This window comes from Ceratotherium simum, chromosome 34 (assembly GCF_057802395.1).
Source record: "Ceratotherium simum simum isolate JZ-2026a chromosome 34, ASM5780239v1, whole genome shotgun sequence".
Classification (NCBI taxonomy): Eukaryota; Metazoa; Chordata; class Mammalia; order Perissodactyla; family Rhinocerotidae; genus Ceratotherium; species Ceratotherium simum.
Window position 1 is genome coordinate 6,843,643 of NC_141933.1, and position 8,581 is coordinate 6,852,223.

The window sequence follows — 8,581 nt, forward strand, 5'->3', positions numbered from 1 at the left end:
GATAATAGTGTCTGCAGACCTCTCTAGAAGCTGCCTTTTGGGCCTCCTCCCGACCCTCTTACTGCGCTGTGCCGGTGGGAAACCTGCAGCCCAATCCCCATTTCACAGTCAGAAACACCGAGGCGCACAGCTGTTTTGAATGTTTTCTGGGGTGATGAAGGTAGACACTCGAGTATGGGGAGGGGCTCTAGGCCAGTTGGATGGGCCGATGCAGGACTATTAATATCGGGACGGCTGGGGGCGGGTGAGGGGGAATGTGCTGATCCGGGAAACCCCGACACCACCGGGGCTGCAACTCCATCCCGGCGTGCCAGCCAGCGGGACCGGCGCGCAGGGCTCCCGCAGGCGGGGCGGGGCCTCCGCGAGTGGGCGGGGCTATAACTCCGTGGCCCTGCCCGGCTCTAGCGCCAACCGGATTCCAAGCATCTCCTTGGCTCATTCGGTCGTCCAATCACGTCTCTGCATCTGCCGCCCGCTCACCGCATCCCTTCGGAGCTTCTATTGGTCGTGGCAGACGTCCGTCTGCCACTATCCCCGCCCGAATACGGAAGCGGCGGAGTACTTGGGGTCCGACCGCGGGTGGGCCCAGGCCATGGGGCCGCCCTGGGCGGGCGGCAGCGCGGAGTGGGCGCCCGCGCGGCTGCCCCTCGTGCTCACCGCCCTGTGGGCGGCGGCCGTGGGCCTGGAGCTGGCCTACGTGCTGGTGCTGGGTCCCGGGCCGCCCCCGCTGGGACCCCTGGCCCGGGCCTTGCAGCTCGCTCTGGCCGCCTTCCAGCTGCTTAACCTGCTGGGCAACGTGGGGCTCTTCCTGCGCTCGGATCCCAGCATCCGGGGTGTGATGCTGGCCGGCCGCGGTCTGGGCCAGGGCTGGGCGTGAGTGAGGCGCGGGATCTGGAGGGGGCGGGGAGAAGCGGGAGCCTTGGACAGGCTGGGCGGGGGGCCGTAGGACCTGAGGATGTTAGAACCAGATTACAATAGGATCCGCTTGTTAGAGCCAGAGAACTCCTTTAAAACCTGGGATGGTAGAGCCAGAAGGAGTATCATTCATTCACTTACAAATATTTACTGAGCACCCACTATGTGCAAGGTACTGTTCCAGGCACCAGAGGTACAATAAAACAGATTCCTGACCTCCTGGAAGCTGATTTCAATGGAGGAGGGGGCAGGTGATAAACTATAGGTGTAATAAATAAGCAAATTGCGTAGAATGTTAGAAAGTCGTGGTGGTATGAAAACAAAAAGAGCAGGGTGGAGGGGGTGCAAGTTGCAGTTTGAAATAGGGTGGTCGAGGTAGGCCTCATTGAGAAGGTGGCATTTGAGCAGACTTGAAGGAGGTGGGGGAGTTAACTATGTGGGAATCTGGGGGAGGAGTGTTACAGGCAGAGGGAACAGACAGTGCGAAGGCCCTGGGGCAGTCGTGTGTCTAGATTGTTCCAGGAATATCAAGAAGGTCAGTGTGGCTGGCATGGAGTGAGAGAGGGCAAGGAGAGAGGTTAGAGATGTAAAGACCTTGTAGGACGTTGAAGACTTTGCTTTTTACTAGAAGTGAAATGGAGAGCCATTGGAAGGTTTTGAGCCGAGGAAGGACATGACTTAGATTTTGAAAGGATCAGTCTGGCTGCTGGGTGAAACTATACTGAAGGGGACAAAGGTGCAATCAGGGACACCAGTCAAGAGGCTGTTGCAATAATCCCGGGGAGAGTTCATGGTGAATTGGACCAAGGTGGTGACCATGGAGGAAGTGACAAGTTTGCTCCTGGATATAAGAGGCCAGAGAAGGGCCCAGGGCTGAGGATATGAGAGCTGGAAGTGACCTCAGACCTTCAGTGCTAGAACTGGAAGGGCCTGGGAAGTGAGGTTCAGCCTCCTGCATTGACCTATGAAGACCCTGAGGCTCAGCTAGGTCAGTGGCCGTGCCTGCTTTCCCAGGATGGGCTCAGGGGCTGACCTGGGCATGTGAGGCACTCAGGGCTGCTGCAGGAACTGACCCTCTGGTTCCTTCCCTGCAGTTACTGCTACCAGTGCCAAAGCCAGGTGCCACCACGCAGCGGGCATTGCTCTGCCTGCCGCATCTGCATCCTGCGTCGGGACCACCACTGCCGCCTGCTGGGCCGCTGCGTGGGCTTCCACAACTACCGGCCCTTCCTGTGCCTGCTGCTTCATGCTGCTGGCGTCCTGCTCCACGTCTCTGTGCTGCTGGGCCCTGCCCTGTCAGCCCTGCTGCGGGCCCACGCGCCCCTCCACACCGCCGCACTTCTCCTGCTGCCCTGGCTCATGCTGCTCACAGGTGGGGAGCCTGGGACGCCTCCACAGGGAGGCAGAGGCCCTGGTAGTGGGCCATTCTGGTGGGAGATGGGATTTCCTGCTGGTTCTCCTGGCAGTGCCCTGGGACCCAGTCCCAGTGTCATTTATCGGGGTGATGGCAACCTGGTATTCAACTGGGTGTGCAGTACAGTAAAATACAGGGGCTCAACATGGGGACAGAGTTCTGGCTGGGAGAATCAGGGAAGGGTTCCAGGAGGTGTTGGCAGAGGAGGAAAGACTAGTAGGAGTCCACCAGGATGGGGGGGAGGGTTGGGATGGTGAGGGAGCATTCTAAGTGAGGGGGCAGTGTGAACCAAGGCTTGGAGGTTGGGCAGGGAGTAGTGAAGGCAATTTGACAGCAATTGTGAGCATTAAGGCTAGGAGGTAGGTGAGGACTGGCTAGTGGAGGACCTTGATGCTGGTGTGAGGAGATGGCCCCTACTTGACTGGGCAGTGGGGAGCCAGTGAAAGTTACAGGCAGGGGAAGGTCCGGTCTTTGGTAGTTGGGAGGGAAAGACTTGGATCAGGAGGCTGATTGAGAGGCTGTGTTCTAGATGACACATTTATTTCTCTTTCCAATGACACTACCCAAGATAAAAGCCCACTGGTCTTTTATACTCTTTGTTCTCTGCCCCCCAAAATGCTTTGGGCTTTCTCTCCCAACTCCTTCCTCCTGACCTCTCCACAGTCTCCTCTGTCATCTTGTCCTGCAGTTACTTAATTCCCTGACCACTCTGAACAGTCACTGTGTCTCCTCATCCTATCCAGGCCCAGCTCTGTCCCAAGAACCCCCTCCCTGCAGCCTGGGAGAGGCCTTGGGGGGGCCCAGTGGGGTTGTCAGTATCTTCTTCTGCCCACGCTGGCTTCCTGAGCAGCCTTCCTCTGCCCTGCCCAATGACCCCCTGCCTGCATGGAGGCTTAGGCCTCCAGCTGCCCCTCCCTGCACCCCACCCCCTGCGGTCACGCTTGGCCTTCCGCTCACTCCCCTTGGTCACTGAAGATGGGCTCCAGTGCCCGGTCCCTCTCTCTCAGCCCTGGACCCTGTTGAGATCACAGCTGTCTAAACGTCTGGGCAGATGGCCCAGTCAGCACCCAATGGCCCAGCTTCTTGACCTCATCCATTTCCTTCCCCTACTGTCAGAATCCAAAATGTTTCACCCCCCAAATCACCCCATCAGTCACCCCCCTCTCTGTTCCCCGCCTCCTCTCCTATCCATCTCCACTCTCTTACCCCACGATGCCTGTTCCGTGAGCTCCTGGCCCTCACCTTTCTGTCCATCAGCACCTTCCCTCTTCATCGCCCCCACATCCGGCTTAGAGCCCTCATTTCCACCATCCTCCCACCAACATCTCAAACCTCTTCTCTCTGTCTTCTGCTGGGCCTTCCTGGCTTCTCTGTGTCTGCCCCTGGCTGCTAAGAGCTGCCAGACGCATGGTTCTTTGTGGCAGGTTGGTACCATGCCACATTCGTGGCTGCTCACCTCAACAGGCCCTCAGCCGTGCCTGGCTGTCCTGGTTTCTCATAAGCTTACTTCCCTAATGATTATAGCTCAAACCTTCCCACTTTCCTGTCCTCCAAGCCCCTATCTCTCTTGAAAATCCATCACAGAGAAAACAAGACATCAGATGGTACGTCCGGAATCGTCCTGTCCTCAGATCTCTGGGCCAGGCTGACGGCCTGCAGCTTCTCCTGGTGGCGGGCCCCGCCTCCCTGCTCGGAGGCCTTTCCTCCCGTCTCCCGCTACTGGCTGCCTTTGGGTTTTCCCAAAGGTGCAAACCCTCTCTTCACCCCACAGCCTCCTCCTCTCGCTCTTCTGTCAGCAGCCAAGCTTCTGGAAGGACTTGACTGGGCTCATGGGCTGCTTTTCTTCACCTCCACCCATTCCTTCACCTGCTCCAAACTGGCTTCTTTCCCCACCACTCTTCTGAGACTGCCACGCTCCCAGGCCTGTCTCCACAAAACCCGCAGGATCCTTTTGAGTTCTCTTCTTGCTTCACGACACCCGTCAGCCTCCTGGAAGGGCTCTACCCTTGGCGTCACCGACAGCCCTTCCTCTTAGTTCCCTTTCTCTTCTTCATCTGCTCCCTGAGGACCTGATTTCCTGGTGCTGAGGTCGAGGCACCATTCTCATCTCACTCTACACACTCTGGTGGGTCTCAGAACTGCCTGGGTACCGACTACCCACAGATCTGCATATCCAGGCTGGGCTTCTCTCCTGAGCTTCCAGAACTGTCCACTCACTTGTCTCGCGGGCACCTCTCTGTCCTGCCCTAGGACCTTCAAACAATGTTTTCTTCCCTCTTTACCTAGCAAATACCTCCTTAACCTTCAGGCACCACCCAAAATGTCACTTTATCAAAATAGATGACATCCACTTCCCTTACTTAGCCTCTTAATAAGCGTGCATGGCATTTTCCCCCCATAGGCTCTCTCTTTTATTGAAGTAAAATTCACATAACATGAAATTCATCATGTTAACCATTTTCAAGTGTAGAGTTCAGTGGCATTTAGTACCTTCAAAATGTTTTGCAACCATCACCACCATCTAATTCCAGAACATTTTCATCGCCCCAAAAAGAAACTCTGTACCTCTTAAGCAGTCACTTCCCATTCCCCCCAGCCCTTGGCAACCACTGATCTACTGTCTGTCTCTATGGATTTGCCTGCCTGGGGCATTTCATATGAATGGTATCACGCATGTCCTCTTGTGTCTGGCTTCTTCTACTAGTGTGACGTCCCGTGGCATCTTGTAGTTCATTAGTTCAGCAGATACTTACTACCTACTATAGGCCAGGATGGTAGAAGACGCTGTACTTTTCCACTGTAACACACATCACAGCTGCAATTAAGTAACTGACCAATGGTCTCTTGACTGTCTGTCCGTGAATTCCCTGAGGTCAGAGATGCTCTCTGCTGTTCATCCTGGTATTCACCAGTGCCTGGCACCGTGTCCAGCACATGGGAGGTGCTCACAAGTTGGTGATGCATGAAGGAAAGTCGCATCTAGGGCAGGGGGCTGTGTCTGCCCAGTTCACCAGGGTGTTCCCATCACCTGGCATGGGCTGGCCAGGGAGTAGCAACTCGGTGTTTGCTGAGTGGAGAGTGAGCCCTGCTTCGTGGCGGAGGGTAGAGGTGGAAGGAGGCAGGAGCTGGGCTCTGGGAGGGCTGGGCCCCTGCCGCAGCCTGACCCTCTCTGCTCTCTCCTCGCAGGCAGAGTGTCTCTGGCGCAGTTTGCCCTGGCCTTCGTGACCGACACGTGTGTGGCGGGTGCGCTGTTGTGTGGGGCTGGGCTGCTCTTCCACGGGCTGCTGCTGCTGCGGGGCCAGACCACGTGGGAGTGGGCGCGGGGCCAGCACTCTTATGACCTGGGCCCCTGCCACAACCTGCAGGCGGCCCTGGGGCCCCGCTGGGTGCTCGTCTGGCTCTGGCCCTTCCTGGCCTCCCCACTGCCTGGGGACGGGATCACCTTCCAGACCACAGCTGACGTGGGACTCATGGCTTCCTGACTCCAGGAAGAGCCAGAGCTGTACAGGGACGGGGAGCAGAAGGAGGGCTCATAACTTATTTGAGGCTCACCCCAACCGTGGGAGGGGAGGCGGGTTGGTATGTAACGCCTGCTTTCGGCAACTCCAGCCCCATCCTTGCCCTTGCCCCTGCCCCGCTTGGATTCCTAGTGTCCAGGGCTTGGGCCCTGTGACTACTCTGCCTCTACCGGTGGCCCCTGAGTACAGTGGAGGGTCTGGCAAAGGGCTGCTCAGCCAGCCTAGCTGCCCCTTTGCAAAGTTAATAAAGCGCCCACTTGCCTCTTGGACTCCCTCCATCTTTGTGGGTTTCTGGTCCCTCACTGTTGCCTGTGCCGCTGTTTTGGTTCCTCTGATTGTCAGGCCTGGGAACCACAGAATGCCTGAGGATCTGAGGGGCCAGGGCTCTGCCTCCCAGGGCCTTAGCGGGGTAGGGGTGGGGGCACCAGTGGGCCAAGGCAGCATGTAGTGATTCAGGGTCTGAGAATCCAAAATTCTTTCCCAGGTTCAGTGCTTTATAGTTAGAAGCATTTCTACAACAGCAACGTCAGTGAACCTCCCTCCAGCTAACCTGGTATACTGGGCAGCCATTATGCGGGTGAAGAACTTAAAGCTCTGAGAGTTGATGTGATAAGATCATGGGGCAGTAAATGGAGGTTCAGGATTTGAACCCAGATCTCTGTGCTTTCTCCTTCACCCTTGCACAGCCGAGGGAAGTGAGCAGGAAGACTCTAGGCAGAGAAACCAGGGGGGGATGTTCAGGCATCTGTGAGGGAGGGTGCTGAGAGGGCTGTACTCCTCCTCTCTTAACCCCTTCAGGAGTTAACCATTTTTATTTAAATATAGTAAATAGAATTCCCGTTAAATGTGGCAGGTTTAAACACATGGGTTTATCTCTGTTTCCTCTTAAAATCTAAAATGACAGTAAAGAAATAAAAAAGATATAAATTTAGAAGCACAAAGAAAGTAGGAGGGAGACAGCTGTAGACCAAAGAGCCTAAGGACATTTTGAAAGATGGAAAGTGGAGAGAGGTTCATTATTCTCTTAGCAGAGAATTGGAAGTTGAAATTAAGTGCTCCCAGAGGGAGGGGCCAAGAGGCAGCCAGATCGCCCCCCAGAGCCCTGAGAGGCACAGGCATTCCACCAGCACCATGGAAGGCCAGGTTTGGGGCTGACAGTAGGGACTGGTCCCAAGTCTATATGAGGAGCAGCTAGGTTGCCCCTCCCCCCGGGGCCCATCTCACCCCTTGCAGCCAAGCAGCTAGCCCCCTGGGGTGGAGGTGGAGGCTCTTCAAAGAAGCTTTGGGTCTCAGGGGCACTGGAGAGGGTGGGGATGAGAGGCTGGACCAAAAATGGGGTTAAGTGAAAGTCTACAGATCCTGCTGGGAGGGGGTCTTCCAGTGACAGGCAGGCTTGCCTGCCAAGAATCCTGAGAAGCCCACCCTTCTGACAGGCCGTGCCCACGCCCACAAAGGTTTGAGCTGCTAGGACTTCTTTGTTTTTCCAAATGGCATGCTCTATTACTATTTTTTAATTCCATTAGGAACTTGGTGTGCCTGGTGCTTTGTGCTGTTCATAAGCATTGGCAGACTTCCTGTTTCCTCTTCGGCTTTACCCTCACCCTCCAGAATATCTTCTCTTGTTTTTTTTATTAAATAGTGCGGAGACGCAAGAGAGTATTCGTAAAATAAAGAGAAACACCACCCACCCCACCCCCACTTAAGAAATGGATACCATTTCCTTTGAAGTCCCTGCTGTGCCCTTCCCTGGTAGAGGAAACAGGAGCGGTCTTAATCATTCCCTTGCTTTGCTTTGTAATTTTACTGCATATGTTTTGTATTGGTTTTGCGTGTTTTTGAATTTTATATAAATGGAACCATAACGTGTTTATTCTTCTGTGACTTTTCACTCAATATTATGTTTCTGAGCTTTATCCAAATTAATTTGTATAGCTGTAGGGAATTCCTTTTCCTTGCTGTAGAGTGATCCATTGAATATATCACAATTTATCTTTCTATTTTGTCCCACTGGTCATTTTATTTACCCCTGTATATGACCCTCTAAGGTCTATTCTTGGCCCCTGCCCTTCCATATAAATTTTAGAATCAGCTTGTCAAGTTCCACCAATAAAAACCCCTTTGAGGAACCCAACTGAATCTATAGATCAGTTTGGGGGAAAATCGACATCTACATGAAATTGGGTTTTCCAGTTCATGAACGTGGTATATCTCTCCATTTAATGTTTTCAATAAAGTTATACTTTTCCTCATAGAGATCATGCCTTCTTTTTGCTTAGATTTATTCTTAAGTATTTGATAGTTATGCTATTGTACATGGTTTATGAAAATAGATTTTTTGTGTCTAGCAAACCTAAAACTTACAATTTACTTGTAAATTCTTCTGAGTTTTCTGTATTTATGATCATATCATCTATGGAAAGACAGTTTTGTTCTTCCTTTTTAATTTTTATACCTCTTATTTTTCTTGCCCCTTCTGTATGGGTGGAGGAAAGGTAGCAGGCACCCTTGACTTGTTTCTGACCTTAGAGGGAATAATTTCAATATTTCACCATAAAATATGTTCCCCTTTTTTTTTTTTTTTTTAATATATAGAGGCCCTTTGCTAGGCTGAGGAAGTTCCCTTCTGTTCCAAATATGTTAAGAGTTTTTATCCTTTTACTTTCAATCATTTTCTGTCTAAGAACAGCCTATAGATGGATTTTTTAAAGCTAGATAACACTTTGTCTTCTAATTG

At 53.2% G+C, this 8,581-nt stretch overlaps 1 protein-coding gene across 1 annotated transcript; it reads left to right on the plus strand.

The window, feature by feature from the left end:
* The first annotated feature begins 547 nt into the window (after nucleotides 1–547).
* ZDHHC24 (zDHHC palmitoyltransferase 24) lies at nucleotides 548–8,100 on the plus strand. The gene is made up of 3 exons (XM_004437667.3): nucleotides 548–873; nucleotides 2,010–2,287; nucleotides 5,516–8,100. Exons 1-3 carry the CDS (start codon nucleotides 593–595, stop codon nucleotides 5,809–5,811), a joined length of 855 nt encoding a protein of 284 aa, XP_004437724.1. The 5' UTR covers nucleotides 548–592; the 3' UTR covers nucleotides 5,812–8,100.
* The last annotated feature ends 481 nt before the right edge of the window (nucleotides 8,101–8,581 follow it).

Bases quoted from the DNA above. Each gene is read 5' to 3' on its own strand.
- ZDHHC24 (XM_004437667.3), top strand. From the start codon at position 593: ATGGGGCCGCCCTGGGCGGGCGGCAGCGCGGAGTGGGCGCCCGCGCGG. The intron at 874-2,009 runs GTGAGTGAGGCG...CCTTCCCTGCAG, and splicing joins GGTCTGGGCCAGGGCTGGGC to TTACTGCTACCAGTGCCAAA. The intron at 2,288-5,515 runs GTGGGGAGCCTG...CTCTCCTCGCAG, and splicing joins CTGGCTCATGCTGCTCACAG to GCAGAGTGTCTCTGGCGCAG.